The 26,161-nt window shown below is 39.5% G+C and overlaps 2 protein-coding genes across 2 annotated transcripts; one reads left to right on the top strand and one right to left on the bottom strand.

The window, feature by feature from the left end:
- The first annotated feature begins 1,347 nt into the window (after positions 1–1,347).
- On the top strand, positions 1,348–16,918 carry LOC139709578 (bone morphogenetic protein 2-like). The gene is made up of 5 exons (XM_071621534.1): positions 1,348–1,879; positions 11,267–11,406; positions 14,688–14,805; positions 15,226–15,429; positions 16,374–16,918. The coding sequence occupies exons 1-5, from the start codon at positions 1,348–1,350 to the stop codon at positions 16,916–16,918; spliced, it is 1,539 nt and encodes a 512-aa protein (XP_071477635.1).
- Positions 16,919–20,358: 3,440 nt separating this feature from the next.
- On the bottom strand, positions 20,359–24,931 carry LOC139709581 (small ribosomal subunit protein mS37-like). The gene is made up of 3 exons (XM_071621538.1): positions 24,791–24,931; positions 21,815–21,933; positions 20,359–20,469 (listed from the first exon to the last, which is right to left on the bottom strand). Exons 1-3 carry the CDS (start codon positions 24,909–24,911, stop codon positions 20,359–20,361), a joined length of 351 nt encoding a protein of 116 aa, XP_071477639.1. The 5' UTR covers positions 24,912–24,931.
- Positions 24,932–26,161: the final 1,230 nt, after the last annotated feature.

Below are 26,161 nucleotides of genomic sequence, written 5' to 3'. Positions count from 1 at the left end.
GGCCCAGACAGCGTGGCGTTTGCACCTGCGACTGCTCGTAGAGCTCGCTTTAGCCGTCAATCAATGCCATGGACCACTCGAAACAAATGCCACGATGCGGCCGGTGAAAACGGGCGACAACACATGTAAAATCCCAACGTAAACAATACGTGTTTTCTTCCAAGCCCACAATAGTCGACCACGCACTGGCGAGCACATTGACTGCACGGGGTTTTTTTTTTCGAGAAACGCGAAGTGCAAAGAACTCTAGTTTTGAAAGCTCATTGGTTTCGGAGGAACTCTTGTATGTTGTATCCCTCTTCCAGCAAAGATTTTTAACATGTGTGTGTGTGTGTTTGTGTGCGTGCGTGTTTGTTTGTATTGGGGTGAAGAAGAGAGAGAAAATAGCTGTGTCACCTTTCAATCACACAAGTGTGTGTTGCTTCAGTGTTTATCACTCGTACAACATCTTCTTCTTTCGAAGTGTCATTCATGTCGAAGAATAGCGAAGTTGGATGCGATTACAGAAGGGCAAAACACACTGCCAAACTTCGACAATCATATTTCATGCCACCTCGAGCATTGATATTCTGTGTACTTTTTTTTTTCTCTCTCTCTCTTTCTCCCTTGTGGCTTATAGAACAAAGTTCAACTAAGTGGAGGAGAGGGGAGTTCGATGTAAGGGCTCATATTTTTGGTTCTTTTTCTGGAAATTGTTTTCCCTCTTTGGTGTCAAATCAAACAAGAAATGCCCAGGGACCCAGAGGGACGTTACAAGTGGTTTCCTTGGTACACCTATGACCACACCCTCGTGTTCCCCTTCAGTGCACTCCGGCGTTCGATCATTTCAGATGCTACCGATTCATCTGACAATAAGCAGGTCGGCCAGAGAGTGTATCCCACGGGAGGCACGCTACCAAACCAACTTGCGAGGGGAAAGTGATTAGAAGCAGTTCCACATCGCTTGCTTCTGTTATCATCAAAGAATCAGTTCAATGGGTGTTCAATATAGAATACAGTCTTAGTTATTTTTTGATATTTAGTTGTTCATTTTTTTGGACTTGCTTTGACAGTGGAGATTTTCTGTGGAAGACAGCGCGATTTTTGCGCTCTGTTGGAGTACTAGGACAGAACTACGAAGGCTTAAAGATGGGTCTTCCGTTTTGACTTGAGTATGGTGAGCAGTATGACAAGCCGATGTTGAATCTGCCCAGACAGGAAGCTCCTATGATGATGTCCTTCGAGAATAATCAGGGTCATTTTTGCATTTCACAGTCACATTAGTTGGCAAACTCCTCGCCGATTGGAAAAGTTTATGAAGGGATCTACCTCTACCAAAAAAAGGAAGCGAAGCAACAAGTTTTCAAAATGGCTAGACTAGCTGGATTTGCAGCCGACGCTGTATTCTGCCTTGTATTAACAGTCGTTCGTGCGTACCCTATCTATCCCTTCGAATCTCAAACTCAGCACAGATTACCTGATGTTGTCGGTGAACACAAACAGGGCCAACATCTCTACCCGATCGCCCCCACCAATCCCTTGTTGCCGTCATCACTACGATCGTCGTCATCATCGTCATCACTGGACTCGGGGGCAACGCCCAACTCCTCCCCATCACAGTCTTTCTCCAGCTCGCTCCCGTGGAGACAGACACCATTTCTAGAGATGGAGAGAACGTCCCGGAGAGAGTCGATGCCCTCCAAGGCGCTCGGCCTTCTCAATATCCTCGACTTTCTAGGACCGACGAACGCATCCTCGTTCTCGGCCGGCGGGACGGAGAGTCGGATCCCTCCTCCATTTATGATCAACCTGTACAACTCTGTGGCGGATGCTGATTCGGGCCGAATGTTTGGTCGGAGTCCATTCAATGCTAACACGGTCAGAGCCCTATCAGATAGAGGTGAGTTCCTGGAAAATCTCTCATGCGTACGTATAGTTTAATTCAGTTTGTTTCTTTAACCTAAAAAAACAACAACAACCCCAAAACAACACACATACACACAAAGGCCGATCGAAGTCGACAGGCCTCAAACGGTCAATAACTGATACAGAGTTACAAACGTTCAACATGAAAATTATAGCAGGCCTACAGTCATACAGAATAAAGATATTGATATACAGAGAAGCAAAATTATGCAAATGGAAATAACTCTGATAATACGTGTTTGTCAGACAGTATGCGTTCTGGCGTTCTTCAAACTTCATTTTCTCAATAACTTCTTCTTGGGAAAAAATGAACTGCTATGCCTACACTTATTATGATACCTTCGACATCGCCAAACCCACCTGTTCTCTTTAAATCTAGAAAAAAGATGAATTTCCTCGAATGCTGTGACGGACACTGTTATCACAATAGACATGATAGAAATATCAATCATATTAACTCTTGACCCTCATAAGACATTGGTTGGTCAACTCTCTGTTCTCCAACAGTCCATCCATTTGGGGTTTTCGGCTCGGTCAAATTAGAGGTGGCTTTCCTTAGACCTTAGTGTGGTCACACGGCCACGTGAACATGGAAGAAAATGAATGTTCTTTCTTCGATCTGAACTTTGAAAAGTGCTTTTTAAAAGTTCACTCTCAACTGATCTGTCATCTGATGAAGAAGCTTTGTTGCCACATCATCAAGGAATGTTGACATTATCTTTATCTCGATTAATCAGGGCACCGCTTCATGAAAGATGTCAGCCCTGACAGGTTGTCAGGCTCGGACAATTTCAGTAAAATCCTCGGTTTTGATTGGATGAGAAGCTCTGGTCACTGACTTGCCATAAAGGGCTGAGAACTTTCGCAAAACGGTGCCCTGATCTATGACGTAGGAGACGACTACATTATCGTGCATAAAAAAAAAACAACAACGGACGAATTTAACAGATTTCTCAAATCAGCCCCGCTGTCTATGGGTAAAACCTAAAATTAATTTTCTCTGCCTCTATTTGAGCATAATCACTTTGACGAGACGGTAGAATTAGTTGAAAATGGGCAAACTTATAGAGGGAACCCGTACTTCCTCAATAGGTTCAAACAACATCGACAGAGAAGAAGTGGAAGAAGTTTGTGACTATTGCTTTATTATATCATCGGCCATCCAATGCCCTGACCAGAGTCGCTTGACCATCAGCCTCGCCTTCATTACGCCTACCCATTAGGGTAATGACGTACTTGTTGTCACGTGGATTCCTTGATCAATATCTCCATGATAACAGTCCCGTAGAAACCGACAAATATCATCACACCGAGTACACCTACTCTCTCGCAACACTCAGTAGGACGGCCTAATATCCACCCCATACTCATTGGGCCAAGCAGCAGCTTCTCCCAGTAACTTCAGTCGCTCACGTTTAAGGGTAATCGGCGAATTCGACCAAACAGATCAATCGGTAGTGTTTAGATTGACCGCGCCTTTCTCTCCGATTGATGTGCCCTTGCCGTGCTCACGGCCTACACAGAAAACATGCACTGCCCTGGAGATACATGACGCGACTCCTTAGTATCGATTTCTGATGAACAGGATCGACTGCCTTTTATAAACTGTTCATAATACATTAAGTGTTCGTGTGCAAACGTGAAACATTGTTATGTTGACATTATGATACTATTCAAACTCTATCCTGTGTTAGTATACCCGATGCCGTGCGTTTTGGAGAAGGAAACGCGTGTTAGGGTTTCATTACTGGCCCACAGAATTGTCAGAAAGAAATACATGTTACGTAATTATGTCATCAATTAAGGAGAAAACATGTCACGATTCTTTTATCCGAAACACCATAACTGCTCGGAGAAATTTAATCAGGCTAGCGCAGTATTTATCATACATATCAGTTCACTTCGGTTATGTACAATGGTTGAACACGTCCTATAGAAGCGTATCGATTATTATACTGTGTTCTGTCTTTGAGTGGAAGACACTGCATTCTCAATTGACATGCATTTTAGCTTAGAAGAGGGGAGAGGGGGAAGGCATCCCAAAGCAGTAGATTGAGATATGTTCTAAAGACTGGCAGAATAAGAGCTAATATGGGCTTCGTAATCAGTATTAGTAACATTTCATTGGATTTGCCAGAAGACCTATCAATATTTGCCTCAAATAAAGACACCTGCAACGTTACAATTTCAAGGAAGTGTTAATGTCACAGTGTCTTCTTGGATGAGGCTATATTTGCCAGTACATCGCACATTTTCCATCAATGGACGGCTACAGATGGCTATTCCGGGACTGAAGGAACATAAACAATGAATGAACTATAAAAGAAATTTAAAACTGTATAAAAATGGTTTTAATATTGTGGTACAGTGTAGAAAGGGTGCAGAGATCAGTACACTGGGCACTATCGTATGTTCCATAACACGACAGGTCCATTTTTGACAATTAATCCACCTAATGAACGAAAAGAGAGATATAGATTTAATCTGTGACCTTCTTCCAGATCAAGAACAACACTTCAGGGAGCACTGAATATGAAAAGAAAAAAAAAACATGACTGAAACGGTTGATTATATCGAAAGAGGAGGAAATTGATGACGAGCATCGAAAACCAAACAAAACTATATGAACGAAAGTGATTATGATATCGCTTTGTGGAATTTCCTCAGAAATGCGCATGTACATTGTGTAGGCATTCTTGTTTGTTAAGTACGGAAATTCAAGACGCAATTATTATAGTCGCCTTTTAACAATCAGACCAACAATTGACAAAACAGCACACAAACACACACACACACACACACACACCGAAAATATCAGGAGATGGTTGCACCCGCTCCTTTTTCAAGTCAGGCAAGCAGATCACGTACATCGTAAGAGTTAATGCCACCCATTTTGTTTTTCTTTCGAAACTCCTCCCGACATTCATTGGTACCCTTTCTTCCTACTTTGAGTGAAAATGACACATGCGTCTTTATTGATGTTACACGAGTAAGCCAATAGGGAACAATTTTGTGGTCGTGATGGTAAACGGTTTCTCAAGACTGTCGGCCCGAAAGGGCATAAAACACATTGGTGAAGACGGTACGAACTATCAACAACCATTGCCTTAGATTTTGTCACATGAATACTTCCATAGGGGGAAGAGTCACTAATCTCTATGTAACTAACATAGAGATCAGTGGGAATAGCCGACCTATCAAACACGATTATTGATTTGTCGACATGACACCACGTGACATATTGTCGAAAGAGTGCGCAAGGGAATCAGTGATACCAAGGCACTCTTCATGTGACAATGGCCTGTTATTCATTACACTAGACTATTTATTCCAAGTTTATTTGGCCGTCATGCAATTCCAATGTCATAGATGTCTTACAGTATAATTATGGTTCAGTTGAGGTTATGCATTTTGTCATTTGCAGTATATTCCTGAATTTGAATTAATCATTTATCTGTTTTAACATACAGACTCCCGTACGGTTGCAAAACGAAGAATTTGATATTATTGAACTGTCAACAGGTGATCAAATCAGTGTTGAGAAAACGTCAGCTAAACATTATTATATAGATCACTTCTGCATGAGGAAAAACAAGAACCGTCGTGTTTATATTTCTGGCAAGGTTATTTGGATCTACCCTGTGATTTTGATTGGGAAAAGGTTTTGCAATATAAGTTTCATCAGATTAATGATAACAGAATAAAGCACTTCAATTTTAAGCTTATTCATCGAATATTACCCAGTAAAGACAATTTGTTTAAATGGAAAATTTTGAAGGATAATTTGTGTATCATATGCAACTGTAAAGAAACCACTTGACATTTTCTGCTGAAATGCCAAAAAATCAAGATGTATTAGAAAGTAATTTCGGTTTTAATTCGAAATATTTTCGATCCTGCAATTGATATCAATGAAAAAGTTATTATTCTCGGATATGATATAGAGGACAAAAAGATGAAATTAGTAAACTTTGTTTTGAATTATGCCCAATTCATCGTGTACAGGAATTATGTCAGAGAACGCAATGAAAGAAACAAATGATTGTTTAATGTACACCATTTAGTAGAAGAATTGAAAGCGGAATTAAGATTTCATATCAGTTTGAAGTACAACCAAACAAGATTTGATGATATTGGATTAAGAAGAATACGGAACTACTTTGGTTGGTAAAAATTATTGATAAAGTGATTGTAAATACGTGAAGTCATGTGGAAAAATAAAGTACCTCAAACAAGGAAAATAGAAAAAAAAAATTATGTTTCAATTGTCAGATTCAAATTATATTGTGCTCAATCAGTTCATTTCATTTCATGTCATTTCATTTATTTCATCCTTTCTTTTTTTTCCATCAAAACATAACACAGAATAAATCATGAGTTATAACATAGGCATGTATTCAACTTTGCATGATAGATAATGGTTAACAAATGAAAAAAAAAATATACATGCATACCGGCAAACTACAAAGTTATGCTTGGAGAAAAAAAAAATTGAGAGGTCCACTGAAAAACATGCTTGTAAATTGTAAACCACTCAAAGGATTCTTGTGAACATATTTGTTTACAAAGACAAGACGGAACAAGACAATAGTTCGTTCGATTGATTTTGTATTTCATTTATGTATGAAAAAGAAATTCAAAAACAAAATCAAAATCAAATCAAATCAAAATGCACTTTGAATGGTCACACTCTCTAACGTCTTTGACATAATGATTGCGTATTTCACGTTTTCACAATCAATCATCATACATCGTCAGAGTGCAGACCTATTGTAGAGAAGTCCAGATTTCATTATAAAATCACACTTGCTATTTTTGCCTTCCCTCAGTCTGATCTGATTAGTCCATAGTAAAAAGAAAATGAAATAAAAGCGTTTGTTGATGTTGTTTTTTTAAAACTCCATCTTACGCCCTAAGAGTGATGCATAACACGAACGAAAAACAAAAATGACCGAATAAAAATCAAATTACTCAGTACCAGGGTTTCTGAAGTGAATGACTATGCAAAATAATTTTCTTTAACCCCCCCCCCCCTTCCCCCACCCCATCCCAATATTTGGCATCCTTAAATTTGAGATCACGCATACAGGCCTTTGTAACTTCACTGGCGCCGTGGATACACTGTTGTTTCTGTGTCGACATCACTGTAGCTCTATATACGCTGAGGGGCCCCTCCCGAATCAACTTATGGTGTAAGAAATAAAATTTAAAAACACAAAGAGGCTGGAGCCTGCAGTGTCCACTTGGCGCCAACAGCTCCTCCCTCTGCCCCAGCCGCCGATGTTTTGTCCAAAACAGGCCTCGATGGAGTCTGACCATTTGGAGAAAGAAAACTTTTTTTCTCAGAAATGCTTACTCATACTGATTTGTTGCTTCAAAACAAAGTGACAAGTGGCTGCAGACTGATTTCAGAGTTTGTTTCCAGTGATTGTTGACGTCGGTCACGAACTCATTTGTAAATTGACTAAAGTGATGATGTCATCCACACACAATTCTTCACACTTTATACGACCTTTTCGCCAGATGCTTTGATTTCTTAAATATTGTAACACACTATATGTTTTTCTTTTTAACTTCATGTCAAAGAGGAGAAAATTTGGGGTCATCCCACGAGACTGACCCCCACGAGTCATACAGCCTACGAGTACGAGACACTAGGCGAATAAAGCCCATGGGTTTGACACTAGGGTAAAACAGCCCACGAGTTCGACATTACAACACGAGGCTTATTATTGTATCAGTCATGTGGGCCTTGTTTGCGTAGTGTCGAACTCATGGGCTGTATGACTCTTGGGCTGCATAACTCGTGAGCTATATGACTCATGGGTGTCGGTCTCGTGACGTGCACCCAGAAATACAGCCAATGATGGACTTGACAATGACAGCATCGCCTCATAATAATTTGTAGATGTTGTTGTAGCCATATATCACTATTTCCGTTGGAAAAAAAAAACTTTAAACTTCTATTTTGTTTTCTTTAAACTTTTTCGTGTTTGTTGTTGTTGTTGTTGTTGTTGTTGTTTTTTTTTTTGGGGGGGGGGGCGATTTTGACAACACCTCGACCACTCTACTTGATTTTGCTTCATTTATTAAATTCAACTTCAACGTGGTGTGGATTTGTCCTTTAAATTTGTGCCCGACATGTTTAAGGTGTACGGGACTCGTCGCTAACTGCATACCTTACTATTGAATCTCAGATTTCATTTTGCGCATTAGTTTGATTCCAGTTTCCGATGTTATACCTTTTGGAAAGTTTCCGAGCCGACGGGAAGCTGAAGATTATCGTCTTGTTCAGTGTCAGAGAATATTGGTATACTCAAGGTCAAGGAGGCGGGAAGCTCTCTTCTCACCTCCCTGGTATACTTGAAAATCATATTTTTCGTGATACCTCGTCTTGATGTCAAAGAAATAATGAAAAAAAAAACAACAATATTTACATAGACCGAATAAAACGTAGGCTCGAGAGCGCATTTGTAGAGGGATACACAGATTATTATTATTATCTTTTTTATACTTTAGGAAAAGACTTGCTTACTTTTCAAACACCTCTATAATCTTCTCCGTTGTCACTACTTTGAGTTACTGCTCACAGCAGCCAGAAATTGTATGCACATATTACTTTGGATATTGCTGTGGAAAGCCGTGCTTCGGGCATGCAAGAAATAAGAAGGCCGAGAGTCAAGCTATTTAGAGGATCATCCAGCTTTGTTTGAAATGTAATTCCCGCAGCGACATTGAATTAACTCATTTTTGTTCAAGTCGATATCAATCGATCACTATGATACGCATATCAGAATCGACATCAAAGATAGGCCTATCCCGAGAAATACAGTGAGGAACAACTGCCCTAGGAAAAAATTCTATCAAGGGCCTACTCCTAATTAGGTAGGCCGACACCCTCACGACAGCGAACAGCCGTGGTGGGGTGGCCAGGATTCTCGGCTCGCCGCGCTATCCGGTCCCTGAAACTACGCCACCGGCTGTTAATTATTGTCTCTGTAGAGACATGTGTTCCTCAAATGGCAGATCATTGCCAAAATATATTTTTATCTCAAGCCATTGAGGCATTTGAGCGTTTGCGTGGGCAGATAGACCGCTGGTCATGTTTGTGTGTATATTATAAGGGAAATGGAGAGACAAAACCCAGGCAGAAATGCCCCCTTGAGTGTCCTAAATCTTTATTTCTAGTGAGTCACACACACCACTCATTACGTGCACTTTCGAACATTACGCACTCAAAAAAATATCGAATACTGTAACCATTACGTCCATGCAAAACTTATCGTTGTTCCTTTTGTTCAATATCAAACCCTATTGTCTCTTCCGAACCCGAGCCTCATTTTCTCCCCTTTTTTAACACCCCTTCTCCTGCTTCTTCTGTGATGGACATGAATATAGTTTGAGTCTACATGTTCATTATTGAAACAAAAAAAGAAAGAAAACAAAACTAACAACAACAACAACAAAACAAAAACAAATACAAGAGAAAAAAACACTAAAAAGCAAAAACAATACACACTTATCACTTACAAGAGGATACAAAAAGTACTGACCGAGACTTTAACAAAATGGTTGTCACGGGTGTAGGTCTGCGTTATTAGGTGTGCACTTTTTCATGCATACAGCATATACGTATTACATAGTAACCAGAATATTCCTGACATCCGATTAACACGCACGCACGCACACACACACACACACACACACACACACACGCACACAATCCAAAACGATTAAGAGTCGACTCACTAGAACGAGATTAAATGAATCCTTCACTAACATAAATTTGCCCCATTTTTACAATTTTTTTCGATCATCATCAAAAATTTATACATAATATGCATGTAAATGTCTAAATGTATATACTAGTAAATATATAGTTATATATAAATATATATATATACATATATATATCCTATATACTGTGTATGTGCGTGTGTGTGTGTGCGTGTATTTGTCGGTTTGTCTGTGCTTGTGTACCTTAGCTGCAAGTTACTGGACAGTCATTTTCCAGGAATGTATGAAAAAGGATGTTCATGCTCATTACCTCAGGTTTGTGGTGCGTGTATATGGGAATTCAGACAATGGTGATAAGTACGTGAAATGTTGCGCTTGACTTCATCGTAAATCGTCTATAACCGCACTCTATACCTCACTATACATGGTTGGCCGAACTTCAAAATAACACGGTTCACATTTTTGTCTCTTTCCTTTTTTTTTTTCTTGGTATCCTCGTGGGTGATCACACGAGACGGTGACATGAAGAAACATTAAGATGTTATCCTTCCTTCAGTTTACAATAATTGTCTTCAGCGAAAACGTCTTTCACCAAAGGGAGATCCATAGAGCTAAAATCTTTGGCCCGAATTCACGAAGGTGGTACAAATGAAACTATGGTTAAAAACCACGGATAAAAACCATGGAGCACCAAGTATCGCATGGAATATTTCGTTACGAAATCAGTCATTTCGTCGATGAAATGATTATTTTGTAACGAAATGACAATTTGTAACTAAATGAACATTTCGTTAACAAAACTGTCATTTTGTCGACGAAATGACTGATTTCGTAACAGAATATTCCGTGCGACACTTGGCGCTCCATGGTTTTTGTCCATGGTTTAAACCATGGTTTCATTTGTACCACCTTCGTGAATTCGGGCCTTTATGTTTAAGAAAAATCAGTGATTACCACCAATAGGTTTTGAACGAGTTCTGCTTGCAATGCGTTCACCACAATTTCTTCCTTAAAAAAAAAGATGAACAAACGAAGTAAGTATGTTAAACGTCTAATGGATGCTATGAATATCATTTCGTCAAAGTCGTCATCTTAGAGGTAGTTGTAGCGTTGGCAAGGCAAATTCGCACGAGGCTGAAAACAAGTAATGAGGTCACTAACAGTTTATAAAAAACAATATATTAGATTAGAATCTTAAATCTCGACAAAACGTTCATAATACTTTAGTATTCGCAGTGGCGCATTCATTTTTTTTTAACATCATTGATAGGTAAGAATGATATAAGTATAATTCTTCGTAGTTCAGTCATTATGAAATTTTGTGTTTCCGAACGACATGGAATGGAAAATTCTACGTCGTGTTCAGGTGAAGCTAACGACACAGAGAAGGCAGAATAGGTTTCACTACAATAAGCACGATAAAGACTTGTAACTTGGAAGTCAGATATGCCATCGATATATTTGTCCGACTGTAACGAGACTGATGAATTTACTCTATTTATCAGATTCCGTGGGTATGGATTAGATTTTCACTCTGTATCATCGGACCTCACGGATGAATGGAACCGGTATAAGGTTGACAGTCAGTCGGTATAAAGCGTAATTTGTTTTCTGTTCCTCCTAGCACGTAAACACCGACTGTGGTTCAAGTTTGACGTTTCGAGGGTGGAGAGCACTGAAGTTTTGCTGCAAGCCGAGTTACACCTGTTTCGCTTGAAGCCTCGGTGGAAGACAATGACTGGGCGTCGGCCGAGTTTCTTCCAGGTAAGCTAAACGCGTTGCGTACAAACTACATAATCACTCCTCTCATGAACGTTACACTTTTTCTTCTTTTTTTTTGTAACCATATGGCTATGATTAAATCAGGGTGAGGGAGCTGTAGGAATTACGGATACAGTGAAAATGAAATGAAAAATAATATATTAATATTGGTAATGCATAAATAAAGATAATCTATATCTACATGTATATCAACTAGTTAACCCGCAACATTATGTCCATATAATATTGAGATAATCCAATACTTCAGTTTGCGTAAAGTGATAACAATATCGGAATCTACCTTATACTCGTCAAATAAATAGACATAGCTTATGTTTATCGCAAGTGCACTTGTCTGGGGCGCGTACTGGGACGTTGATATATAAGCAGACAGTGTTTTTCGAGAGGGGGTAACACTGTGATAATTGGTAGTAATACATCACCGTGATCATTAAATCCTCACATTTCAAAACCAGCAGCTTAGTGAAATATTGTAGCTTGGAACCCGCATTTATAAATGTTGATGCAAGGTGTACAATCGTCAAAGTAAATTGATTCAATTGCTTTCCAGGACAACACTGTGATACTAATACATTATCATGATCATTAAATCCTTAAATTCCACAACCAGCTTAGTGAAAAATTGTAGCTTGGAACCCATATTCATAAATCTTGATGTAAGAAGGAAGTATAATCGTCAAAGTAAATGGACTCAATTGTTTTCCATACACCTCATGATTGTATTCCACTCCTGGAGAGTAAAAAGGTTGCGTGCGTTACCATGGGATTGTCATCTTAGGACGACTGGTAATCATCTATAAATGCACTTGAAGAAGAATGTCGGAAAATCAACTTTATTCCCGTGGTCTGTTAAACCTGCAACGGTCTGCGTTCAAAATTTGGCGCATGCTCATATGATAACAGATGTCTTTGAGGGATGAACATTAAGGGTAATTGGAAGGCTTTTTTTGAAGAGGGTGTAAGCCCTTGCTGCAATAAAGTTTATCTAGGAGGGAAAGTCGTAAAACCTCCAGTTGTCTCCTTTGCTACATCACCCGTCGAGACGACCAAGGCTGGAAACTTGCGTCACGTAAAATTGGCGAGTTTTTGAAAGCATGTAGCGTCCAGGAATTAAACTTATAGTAGGCCTACGGGGCACCCGCGTCGAGTGCCTGGACCTGCTGTGTGCACTGCAAGAACATGAGAAATGAATTAAGTCGAGTTGTAGTACATGAATTTCGACACGTAGACAGTGAAATAATGACAAAATTTTCCTCCCGTCAAATCAACCCTGAAACATCTGGCAAAATAAGAGACAAATGAGACAAGGATAATTACTTTAAAAAAAAGAATCTGTCTCTTTTTTTTTTCTTCGCGGATGTTGCTCGTGGACGTGCGTAAAATGCGTCTGATTCGCATTAGCAAAGTCATTTGTTTTGGTCGATCTTATTTGAAACAGGCATTGAGTCGGTGGTTTGCATTGCCTAGAGCTTACAGTACGATGAGGGGACCATCTACTGGAACAGACACAATCTTTCACTTCTCAATGTTCGTGTCGGACGCGAAAGAGTAGCAATGTGGAAATTGATGCAGTCACAGTGAATGGAACCGCCGCACGAAACTAAAATGACTGAGTTTTTCCGTGACAGTTTTATGTGCCCCTTCAAGCTAACTCGTCTGGCGTCAGAAACCTGCACTTTTGAATAACTCCCATTGCAGACACGCAAAAAAGAGGAATACCCTAACCTCGGCAGACATTTTTAAATCCCTGGATGTCCCCTACGCGTTTCATTACTCGAACATTATTTCGAACAGTTTCACGATCACGTGAAAAACATAACCGAAGATGTGTGAATTTTGGCCGGATTCCAGACAAGCTGACATACGGGAGCCATAATTCGTACAAACATGCGTAAGAGCGAGTGCCAAAAAGGTGCAGAAGGAGTCATGATTGTCGTTAAATCATCAATACTATTATATTCAGTGGGGAGTGCTTGTAACAGACACTGCCTCCACCCAACAATTTGAAAAAGCATTAGGTCTCCGGAGGAAAAGAAATAACTCACTAATGGAAACATTGATGATCCGCGAACTTTCTTCTCTAGAGTAATCTTTACATGACAACATCCATAAAATCATTATTTCATGAAATATGAGAGATAACTGAAGAGAAAGATAAACAGTTTGAACGATGGACCTAAGTTGAATTTCTTAGTTCCAATCCCCTGGAGGACTCGGTGGAAAATTTGCTGTGTCGTCAATGAAGGGGAATAAACTTTGCGAAAGGAAAATGGGTTTAGAAGAGCATTATTCCTACACAATGTTGGCTCACATCAACGGAAATACTTATGGTTTGGGCGTCTCTCACTTTCTCGTGCCTTTGCGTATTTTCCGTGAAAATGTGTCCCTTGGGATACGTTTAAAATAGGTTCAGTAACTATGAGCGGTGAAAGTGAAGATCATATTCTTTCATTAGGAATAACCACAGGCAGAAATTATATATTCAAGTCACCAGGATGCGATTGCAAAATAATAATAATGTAATACCTGAAGACGACGCGTGCCATCAAAATGACTTGATAGACTGGAAAAATAGTCTGTTTTTAAATGTTTTTCATGAAGAAATTAAGATACCAGGAAATTCATCCGTCATTCATGTCATCAAATCATTAAGACATTCACAAAAAACCATCACTTTAAATACTCCATGGACACTGTTTTGAGTTGGACGTCTATACGACCTCCTGCTCTGTTGGATCCAAAGTTCTGTAAATTAAAGTTACTAACAATCAGTTAACTCAACAGAATGTAGGCCTAAAAACCATCAATATCCCGAAGGGTTCAGATATCTCGAAAGCGAAGGACATGCTTATACTTCTGTCGCTAAAAAAGGCAGTATATAGGCTTAATAGTTCATGGAATAATGCACGCACTCGCGGTATAAACTTATTTGGAAAATTTGATTTTTTTTTAACGTGGAACATACATAATCAGCTAAATTTTATGCATATAAATAAGCCACAGTAATACATACATGGCTATGATCTTTTGGCCAGTCGGTCATTTACAACATTTACACCAGTGGATTAAAGTTCGTCTTTCAATAATGTCATACTGAAAGTAACCTCTGTTCAAAAATATCACGCAGGTAACCTATAAACCAGTATATCTGTGAAATGATAGAATGTCCTTCATCTTTAATACTCTCAGGAACAGATCAAGTAAGTTATTATTTGTTATACACTGTAATACCAATCAAACTCTCTCTTTTTCTTTTTTTCCAGGTGCACGTGTATCAATTGATGTCGAAGGATCCATCGTCACTAGAGGGCGCCAGACTGATCGGACTGCGACTCATGTCGGCTCGTGGAACTGGATGGGAGGTTTTCAGTATAAGAGACGGTAGGTTTGATCGAAGTTTGCTTGCAGTTTGAGGTTTTCTTTTCCATCAAATTACGTTTCAACCATCAAAATACTGACAGTAATTTTAATACTGATGGATAGATAAAGTCACAGAAGACCACGTGACAGAAGAAGTCGCTTGTTCCGATGACGCTGAGGTTGTATCTTAAAAATGTGATTCAAAACGGAATATTGTCAAGTATATCATGCCCCAGCACACACGGGGATAAGACTTCCTCCTGGTTTGCTTAGTTTGTTTTGCTAATGTTTTTCCCTTCTTCTTTTGACCAACATGTGTACGACTGTGTTCCTCAAATCGGCAATCTAAACACGAATACTTTTCTGGAAAAAAAGAAGGAGATATGATAAAAGTAGGTTTACTTTTTAAATGTCTACCAATTTGTGAAATATTTATCGCAGCTGTTCAAGACTGGTTGGCAAACAGCACGTCAAATCATGGCATCTACATAACCGTGACGTCACTGTCGGGTCAACCATTCCCCAACACTTTACTGCGTTTCGTCAAAAGAGGGCGACAGGACGACAGCCGACAGCCGATCCTCGTGCTCTTCAGCGAGGATTCGCGCTTCGCGAAATCTCCCGAGATCGCCTCAGCACAGGAAGGTTGGTTCAGGTCGCAGCGAATAACATATCAATATTCTGAAAATACTCGGCTTTAAAATTGACTTAACCATTAGAGCAAATTTAACACAGAGGATTAAGACAGTGTCACCATCAATGGACAAAGACTACTGGAGGTACTTCATTGTAACATGTATTCCACAAATAGTGATCAGTCGTAGTCAGAAATGCAAATTAAATGAGATTATATCTCATCGCCTCGCAAATTTCCCTTTTACGTGCAAAGAAATATTTACATTACCACGTTTGAAAGGAATTCAAGAAGATGAAATATATTATTATCTGTCACCCAAATTTCTTACCATCGTATACGATTTAAAAATGCATATTTTGCGAATAGGAGGGGATGGTTGCTGAAGTATTGGCAACAAGAGTGATATCGAAGACATTTAGAAAAGATATTTACGCACGAGAATGAGAGCTGTGTGAGAAAATAATTACTCATATCTGACTTGAACGAAACTACTGCTGTTTGGTCGTTCTCTTTTCACAAAGTCAGCTATAATCTTGAACAAACTCTTTGACACATGAGACCCTACTACAATGCCACCCATCAATGAAGGTGTTTTTTTTTTTTTTTAATGAATAAGTTATACCGATATACGTGTATTAAGTTGCAGAGATCTTCGTCATCCGGGCATTTATTTAGTTGAGCATCACTAATTACAACTTAATTTGTAGAGCAGGTCCATTGCTCTGAGATGCGGAATGTGCAGCATCTGAACAAAGACTGGAGGGTGAGGTTTGAGAATCGTCAACTACACCCCCTTCACAGAAAACATGCCATGAAAATGCACTATACATGCACGAAATTGGCCATATACTTGTACATTGTACAATTTGTCAGCGAATCAAGGAAGGGAGATGGGGTGTCCATCTAAGTACAGTTGTACATGTAGATCAATCTTGGTCTGTCTCATTTCCAGGTCCTACTCAACATGAGCCGAAGAAAAACTTGGCCAGATACAAGCTTGACGGGGAAGCGCCGACAACAGGGGACCCCCGTCATCCTTCACTGTCTACCATCCAATACCATCTCGCTCCCAGTGACAAGGTTATCTTGAGACGGAAACGGGCCCTGGAGCAACACGAGGTGCGGGTGTCCCCAACACCTCGAACGGCTCACTCAGCGATGACGACCCAAAAGAAGAGCCAGTGCTCGAGGGCGGACATGCACGTAGACATGGATGCGATCGGCTGGTCAAACAGGGTCATCATGCCGGTCAGATACAACGCCTATCGCTGCACGGGGAGATGTCCTTTTCCCCTCCCGGAGGGGTATCCGGTCACAAACCACGCGGTGATCCAGAGTATCATGAATATGGTGGATGGGAATGATAACGCGACGCCACCACCATGCTGCGTACCCGCCACGCTCCACCCAATCAGCTTCCTGTACTTTGATGACGAGGAGAATGCAGTGCTGAAAACAATCGAAGACATGATTGTGGGAACGTGTGGTTGCAGCTAGAAGATGGTGCCCCCCTACCAGTTTACGAATCCCACGCGATCTCCGCGATGCTGCTGTCTCGCATCTAACTCATGCTAGATGGGATCAATCATCTTACACGTACTTGTCTTGCAAATGACGAGATTTTTTCATTGAACAGGGATGAAAAACCAAAATGATTATCCTTGCACGTGTGTACATTTGAGCGAAGAAAATAAAATGTAACGTAGAGGACCCAGCCGTCGGGCACTGGAAAGAGTCTTGACATAGTCTGCTTTTCCTTCATTTCATTAAAATATCATTCCAATGACAAAGATGAATCTGAGGGGAAAAAATGTAACAAATCATGAAGAAACATGAGTGGATCTGTCAAGAGATTAAAATGGTCAACCAGTTCCTCATGTGAAGAGGATATAAACTTTTCTCCCATTTTACCTTGTTGCAATAAGTTTCATTATACTACCGGGTAATCGTGTAGTAGAGTAGTAGAGTGCATTGTCCGGGTGCAATGTACATGTTAACCAAGATGGATGCTGATGTAAGTTCTGGGGGGTATTTCATCAAGCGTATTTCATGAAGCATTTTGTCGGACAAATTTGTCAGACAAATTTGCCCTCAGCCAATCAGATGCAAGGATTTCAGCAGCTTGTAACAGTTTGTCAGAAAAATATCTGATCAAAATGCTTCATGAAATGCCCCCCAGATCTAGATTCCTTGCTATGCAGACATTGGTATGGTATGTGATTCTTCATCTTTGTAAGAAGATATATTGCAAAAAAACAACCAAATATAGCTGTACTCGTTTAAAACTTGTGCAAGAGCTTCATCACTTAATGAGGGCATGGTATATCTATATGTCTATTGATTTTCCATCAATTGGTCCAAGAGTTATGATTGGAGTGATATATCTAGTGCAGAGCTTTACACATGAATGGTGTTACAGTATATGCATATCCATAATAAATTATATACAACAGTATTATGCTTGCACTGAACAGATCACTCACATTGTACCTTTCAAATGATAAAAGCTCCTGCACTAGGGTTCCCAAATCAATACATATATGCCAAACACAAACCCGTACAATGTGTTTGGATGATTTATACATGTAGTTTGTGACTTGTTCCTTAATGAATTGCAAATAATGCATTAAAGTTTTCTTGTATGTATTACTCTTTTGTGATACCTGCCAACAATATGCCGTAACAGAAGTTCATGATTTGTATTGGAATTAAGTACTGTATAAATTGTTTAGTATTGGATGCCATCTGAATGAATTGACAACTTTGAATACTATCGTCTACAGCAAGCTCATATTGTATTTGTACAGAGTACAAGGTTTATAGATGTTGTATTGGATAGTTGTATTGCGTTTTGTTTAATAGCGTATAGTATTCACAATGACTGAGACGTCAGCTGGCACATATCTATCACAGCAAGGCATCATGTATCCTGGGCTACGGATTTTTCTTTAAAGTCTGTGGTAAACAGCTTTATCATATTATCATCACAAAGAATGTTTCTAGATAATTACTGTACTGTAAGTGTAATCCCTATAAAAAATTGTAACATGACCTTATGAGTGAATGTCCATTGTATTTTTACAATGTTATACGTGTATGTCAGTATTACACTGCATTGTTGGAATCAAGGTGCATGTCGTGGCATAAATCAACACTGATGTATTCGTCAAATATGTGATGACCCATTTGTGCTTGAGTCATATTTGAAATAGTTTCCCTCACATTATTAACTATATATTTATCTTGATAACCCTCTACAAGAATACAACAAATGGCATGTAAGTGTGTGCCAGAAAACATGAGTGAATGACAGAAATGCACTTATAAATCAGCAGTGATAATTTGTTTACACTTCTGATGATACAGGACGAACATTCCACCCCCTCTAAGTTAGCACATAAATGTCTATCCCATATCAAAGGATAGATAATGATCACAAGAATGCTGATGGCGCCCTTGCAGGGAAGAGTTCTAAATAATAACATCATTCTAACACAATTGCATGTTGTACTGGTTAAGAAAATTTGTGTCAACTATGGGAACTACTGATATTCTTCTACTATGATTTGTACACAAAAATGCAAGATATTTTTCACTGTTATAACTTGCTATTTTGGCAAATCGCTGTATGGTCTGTTATATAACACCTTTAATTTCAGAATTTATGACATGTGGAAGGCAAGTTTTTCTTCAAATACTTGTACTGGTACAAGTGCATGCATAACATGATATAAATTCATGCATGATCACAATCTCTATCATTACTCCCTTGATGTACAACTATATGAAGTACAAATTGCATTACTTACATGTAGATGCTGCTTTATTTCTCTTTACTGTAACAGTCATTGTTCTTTTAAAAACATGCCTTCCTCTAATTTTCAAGTACGTTGCATGGACGTTTTCACTCGAATCATAGTACTTTGTAGGAGTGTCGCAACAAATTGCTCATTGCTGCTATAGGTTAATGTTTAGTCTACTCTAAAACTTTATTTAACCCAAGACAAGCATTGCATAAAATGTTCTCACTCGAAAACTGTTGATTTAAATATACAGTACATTTTGAACTGCATTGTAATGAAAAACAAGATGAGCAGCAGTATTCATTATATTGTGACACTGCCTTCTAAAGTATGTTTATACAATGTACGCTAGTTTTGTAAAATAAAGTATATTATCTATTTCACAACAAACACTTCAGTTTTGTTTACTGCTGATATCGACTCGTGCATGTACTAACATTACACTAATAACAAACAGGCAAAACACACCAGAATATAACTTTTCATACTTTTATTTTTACATATATGCATGAAATAATATGAACAGAGAAAACCACGAGAGAGAAAGAGATCGAGAGAGACAAAAAGAGAAAGAGAAAGAAATTACAGGCATGTATAGACAACCTCACATCATGATCAGTCAATCAGTGCACTCAAAGCAAAGGTTTCAACTTGGACAATATTTGATCTTCGAATAAGCCGTGTAGAAGTATGCAACTACACCCAAATTAAGACAGTTGAAAAGCTTTGATAAAAACTGTAATGGACCTAACAGAGGCTGCCTGGTACATATGGTAAAATGTCACTTCTTAGTTGACATTCCTCTGCATAATACTACTTTCTTATCTCTTTCTTCCTCCTTTTCTTTCTTCCTTCCTATGAAGAAACACATTGTTACACGAGAAAAATGGGTGCTCAGCTACACTGGGACACAGTATTGCCTTGGAGTAGCACAACATCTCCGGGTCCACAATTACAATTGAGGCTGGTTGGCATGGCAACCATCCATGCACGCACTTCATCCATTCTCCTCGGTCAACAGGTGTGGGAAACTCACTCTGCACCGTGCATTTTCTGTTGATTTCTTGCACATCCTAGTTTCACATAAAGCACCGCTCACACGAGTGGCAAACGTCCTGTCTCAATCTCCATAAATCATTTCTCCTTCGGTAGAGGGTATTTCCATAAAAGTTCGTTGAGTTGCTTGCTTGTAAGTCTCTGGTTGGATCCAGTCTTTCCAGCCTGTGTGAGCTGTTTTCTTGTCGCCTACATGAGTGCATGAGAAAAATGTACACATGTACAGAAGCAAAGGCTGTTACATTAATAAACTGAAAACACTACAATATGAACAAAGAGTTTACACCTGTAGTCATCTGAGTCTGGACTTGGTGAAGACATACATGTACAGGGGAAACTCGGTATAACGAACACTGCTATAACGAGATATCGGTTATAACGAGGAAATTTTCTCGGTCCCAAATTTCCTTCCACACAAGTCTATGTAAAATGCTACTCTTATAGCGAGATCGGCTATAACGAAATAACTGCTATAACGAGATAAATTTTGTGACTTCCAAACAAAGAAAAACATAGTAAATCAAACCTGCTATAGCGAGGTAAAGCAAAATGCCTTCGGTAAAGCTTTACTTCGCCTGTGCTATCATCTTCCGAGATTGTAAAGCTTGATGCGCCAAAAACTGTCTTGTACACACATAATCATTAAGCACTCCAGCTAGCACTGCATGTTGTACGTGTGAAGTGTGTGTGTGCACGCACACTGATACATGCAGAAAATGTAGTGGGACGGCCATATGTATACATGACATCATCATGACGTTTAGCAGGTGTGAGGCAATCTGATGCTGTGATTGGCCTTCTACTTAGGGAATTCCCCGTCTTCACACACACGCAGTCATAATGTACATACAGAATGTGTCACATACACACACAGCATTGTGCAGACCACATTCAAGCTTTCCACACAACACACACCCATACGATAACCACATACCAATCCACAGACGATCTTGTATTGATACAATCGCACGCTATATAAATTTACAAATTCAAACATCTACAATTAATAAGAAACACATTCTTGATATTGGATTCCCTTGGCGAAAAACATCTTCTTACCCATAAAGGTGAGTAATTCCCTCACACACAATATCAAGTTATCAGTATTGATTGAAATATGATGGGTAGTCCCACATGTGCAAATAAATGTCTTTATTTTATGCCTTCTTTTATGCCTACTGATATAACGAGATATCAGCTATAACGAGGAAAATGACTCGGTCCCGACCATCTCGTTATATCGAGTTTCCACTGTATTTAGAAACATACAGAAAATAGTAAACATAGCAAATTGATTTGATTTGATGCAGTAGTCCCTGGTGTCCATTTCATAAAGGAGTTTGCAATGACTTAATGTACTGCTGTACTCACAGACGGTGTTACAGTTATGGTGTTGACTGAAATACAAGTGTGCACATCAGGTTGCTGTGTGGCAGTTGCCTTAGAAATTGCAATGACATTGTATTGCTTACTTACAAAATCAAATCGAGAGCAGTGACAATTGACATTGACCTTGAGACATTAGACTTCTCACCTCTGCTTCAGCAATGCACTTATTGAAGAGGTTAATTTCCTCTGAGCAGTCCGAGTCGTTGAAGTCATGCTGCTTCCAACAGGACATGAGTACTGCCATCTCAGTGATACATGTTGCAGCTTGGAAGGTGGCCAGAGATAAAGAGAGGGGATGAGAGAGAATGTAAACTTAGTAATACACATAAAGCTCTGTCTTTAATTTGCAACCAAAGGAAATATAATAAATCCTATATCATTTTGATCCCTTAAAGAGGCATTCCAGACAATTCATATAATTCCACATAATGTAGTATGGCTGTACATACTGTAACTCGACAGTGCCATGTATAGACTTGTGGGATTTATTGTGGTCCTTGAGCAGACAAACAAATACAAATGTACAATGTACCCTAAAAAATTCTCAAATATAAGAATGTTGAACATGGATGATGACATAGGAGGCTCACATATTCCAGTACTGTAGCGATGTACATTTATAATTCCATTTCCTTGGGGCATGTTCAGCCATACATACCTGTACATTGTATCAGTGGCAGATCCAGGGGGGAGCACACCGGGCACGCCCCCTCCCATTATTTTCGGTCAAAACAAAAGAAATAAGAAGAAAAAAAATGAGGGGAGGGGTGCGTGTGCCTCCCTCTTTAATTTTGTAAAGGCGCCCCCTCTTTATGAAATTCCTGGATCCGCCCCTGATTGTATTACAAGAGAGATATTTTTTTAAAAAGTTACTGTAAATTACATACACCACACTAGATCTGGAAAATAGTGTGACTGGGCACCTGGTGGTGGACTCTACAAGAAGAATAGGTGTTTAAATGCAAAAGACTAAACATCATTTGGAGGTGAAAAGCAATACTGCAAAAATCTCCTTGCAGTAATGAAATCTCATTTTGTTTCAGTGTTGGTTATGTACATGTATACATGTAGATGCTAACGCCAGATGGGGTATGCTCATCCTGTAAACAGTCAATAATTTTGAGCAATGATTTTTATTATCATTTTTTTTTTTAGCACTGAGCTCCTCAAAAAATATATATATTCAATTTGAAAACTGATATGTTGCCAGATTCATTTAAATGTAAGTGTACAGCCTATGCAAAAAATTGCTGTCAAACACATGCTCAAATGAATACTATTAAATTCACTGATGTATATGTACTACTCCTATGGCACATGTGCACACACACATACACACACATACACACTTGTAACAGGGAGGCACCAGTAACAAAGCACACTATTCAACTTGTTCAAAATTTGCCTACAAAATCGCAAAGATATTTTTGCGGGTAATGCTTGGATTGGAACAAAAGTAGCACGAAATACGCACAAATTAATGTACTGCAAATATTTCCGCGTTTATAGTATTTGGGGGAATCAATTTCTGATCTGTGGATGGTCATTTGCTTCAGGATTAACATGAGTGATCTGAAACACATTGGTAAATATTTTGTGCAATTTTGACACAGTTTGGACTTTGGTCCTGTGTGACCACCCTTAGTAAATTATAATTTTTGTTTACATATAAATTTGATGTATTTGCTTGGTAACAAAACTACTGTTTGCTATGACTTCAGCAAAGTGCTTTCAAATTGAATTGTACTCAGTCAGACACAGACTCAAACAATCAGTTGTAGAGAGGCTGCTCTCCCCATGGCCCATGGCCTCAATAACTTAGCAGCCTTCTACTGCGACTGGATCTCTTTATCTAGAGAAAGATGTATCGACACCTGCACCAAGGCTCGACTTCACGTGTTGCATGCCAAGGTTCGACCTTGCGCAAAAATACATAGTTTTCTACTATTATGTAGCAGGCTCAAGCAGGCGGTCAAATTTTATTTTGAACAGGGTTGCCGTTGGCCATTGAGGTTAATCACAAATTTACTCATATACAGTTGTACATTTATATCCAGATTGTTTGTTTGTTGATTTTTCCATCTTAGAAGATGGCTGGATAGCCCATATTCAGCTACACTAAGCTGGTCTTCCATGGGGTCCAGTTGGATGTGAGGTGGGGCCACTTCACCGGGTTAAACACCCTGCTCTTTGCGATGAGTGAATGAAGCAGGATCTTTTACGTGCATGAGTTGTTACACTCTCACACACGGGACCTCCATTTTATGTCCTATGCGAGGGACAGAGTGTTTTGCCTCTTGCTAGAGGGAACAGTAATATTATGTTTACACACAACATTGCTCAGTCCAGACTCGAGTTCGAACCCGGGCCGCGTGGTCGTGAGGCAGATGTGCTACGACTGAGCCAACTCACCGCCCTCTACTTGCACAGCTCAGTACACACTCTTTACACACTCAGTACACACTCACTACACACTACACATAGCTCAGTACACACTCTTTACTTGCACAGCTCAGTACACACTCTTTTATTAATATCAATCACATGTAATTTACCATGTCCATGACACCTCATCAAGTATCACAATACCGTACCACGTGGACTAACACTCCATTCTGTTACAAGGACAGGACTACATGTGGGTCTAGTGCCTGAGTGAGCCAGCAATCAATCACAATCACGAGCCAAAAATAATACCGCCCAGCCGAACTCTCTATCACCAAAACTCCTTCTTACCAAGAACCGTCAAAGACTGGAACAGATTACCCCAGGAAGTGGTCGAGGCCAATACCATCGACACATTTGTGTCACGAGCCTCGGCCCAGGAGTAGTTGCTTAGCACTCTTTTCTTTTCTTTTTTATCATTATTGTTATTATTATTACTATTATTGATAGACTTGTCAGTTTATTGGTTACTTATTTATTCATTGGATGATGATTACTACGGCAACTACTTGAACCCTTTGAAGACTTGTACAACTTAGACCTCCCCGAAAGTGACAGAATAATCAGCAAGTTGATTGTGGTCACTCTTACGGAAGAAGAAGAAGATACACGCGCACACATATAACACTGATTTCGATATGTGGGACTGTAATGTCAAAAGAAATTCTGTCGGTACCTTCTGCCCGCGTCCTTTTCAGAGATACTTTATCCCTCAAAGCTAACGGCTTCGACATGTTGATGTACTCCGTCGGCTTGTAGTGGTTCCTCATAATGATTTCTTTCAGTCGCTTCGACATAGCTGTAATTTTGTTGCAAAAGGTAGGGATAACACTTACAGTTTGACTGAATTGAACAACTGAACGTGTGAATGTGTGTGTTGCATAACTTTTGTACGTACAAGCGATGTATGGATACCGCGTACGTACCGGTCCGATGTACATGTACGTACACTTGTACGTACATGCGTGCTAATCTTGCTAATTCGTCTGTACGTACAGTGCAGTGTTGTGTACTGTATAACCACGGGTTTTTCTACCACGGCGGCATCAATCAGACGACGGAGATGTAGACAACAGTGCAGTACAGACAGTACAGGTGGGGTAACCCCGTCGCGGGGCGCTGTAACAGTACGTATTTGTCCGTATGGGGTCGCTGCTGCGGTTACAGGTGGGGATGAACACACTGTACACAGCGATCAGTATGCTCAAGAAATAACATTCTGAGTCTCAAAAACAGTCTGCTCTCGGAACCAAAATGGTGAATGTGATTCGAGGTGTCCTCGTAGAGTGGTAAGATTTCTTCTTTACAACGTCAGCAGTGAAGGGAGCTGAGTCATTTTGAGAGGATTGTGACTGTATTTTGTGAGATTTCCAGCACGTTTATAATGGGCATTTATGATTATTATCGAAAAGAGTCACATATTATAGACTGAGACAGTGGGCACAATACAGGGTGATGATACTGATAGTGATACCGACAGATGAGTTCATGAGTAAACTGTTTTTTGGTGTACAAAGATGTACATGATTTGTAACAGTGTCGTTAGTGAGTTTGCAGTTTGCAGAATGATGATGTTTTGTAATATACTGACTACTGTACCGGTAGTGAAGACATGTAGAAGTAGAAAACTGGATGCTTTCACAAACAGACACAAGCACATCCAGCTCCATGATTACATGAATAAAGCATACGGGTAATTGATGATAGCCACAAGTAACAGACAAAGAAAGTTATCTAGAGCTCTAGACATCAGTTCAAAGTTATTGCAATTATACAAAACTGTTGTGGGTTGGTCGCTTACTTAATTAGGGTTGGACCTACTACTCATCGACTGCCTAATGTTTATTTGCTTGATAAGAATATTTAACACTGAAATTTACGTAAAAAACTTGACCTACGTGATTGAGAAAATCCAGCTCTATCAAATGCCATTGTTCCCTTTTCGATTCGAAGTTTCAGTGCAAAAATATCACCGACGAACTTGCGTGGCCTCGTTTCAGCTCCCCGCGGTAACGCTCGTTATTAGGATCGACCGCTGTTTTTGCAT

This window comes from Diadema antillarum, unplaced genomic scaffold (assembly GCF_040938485.1).
Source record: "Diadema antillarum isolate AM-2024a unplaced genomic scaffold, OU_Dant_1.0 seq00001451_RagTag, whole genome shotgun sequence".
NCBI lineage: Eukaryota > Metazoa > Echinodermata > Echinoidea > Diadematoida > Diadematidae > Diadema > Diadema antillarum.
This window is presented reverse-complemented; position numbering and strand designations above follow the sequence as displayed.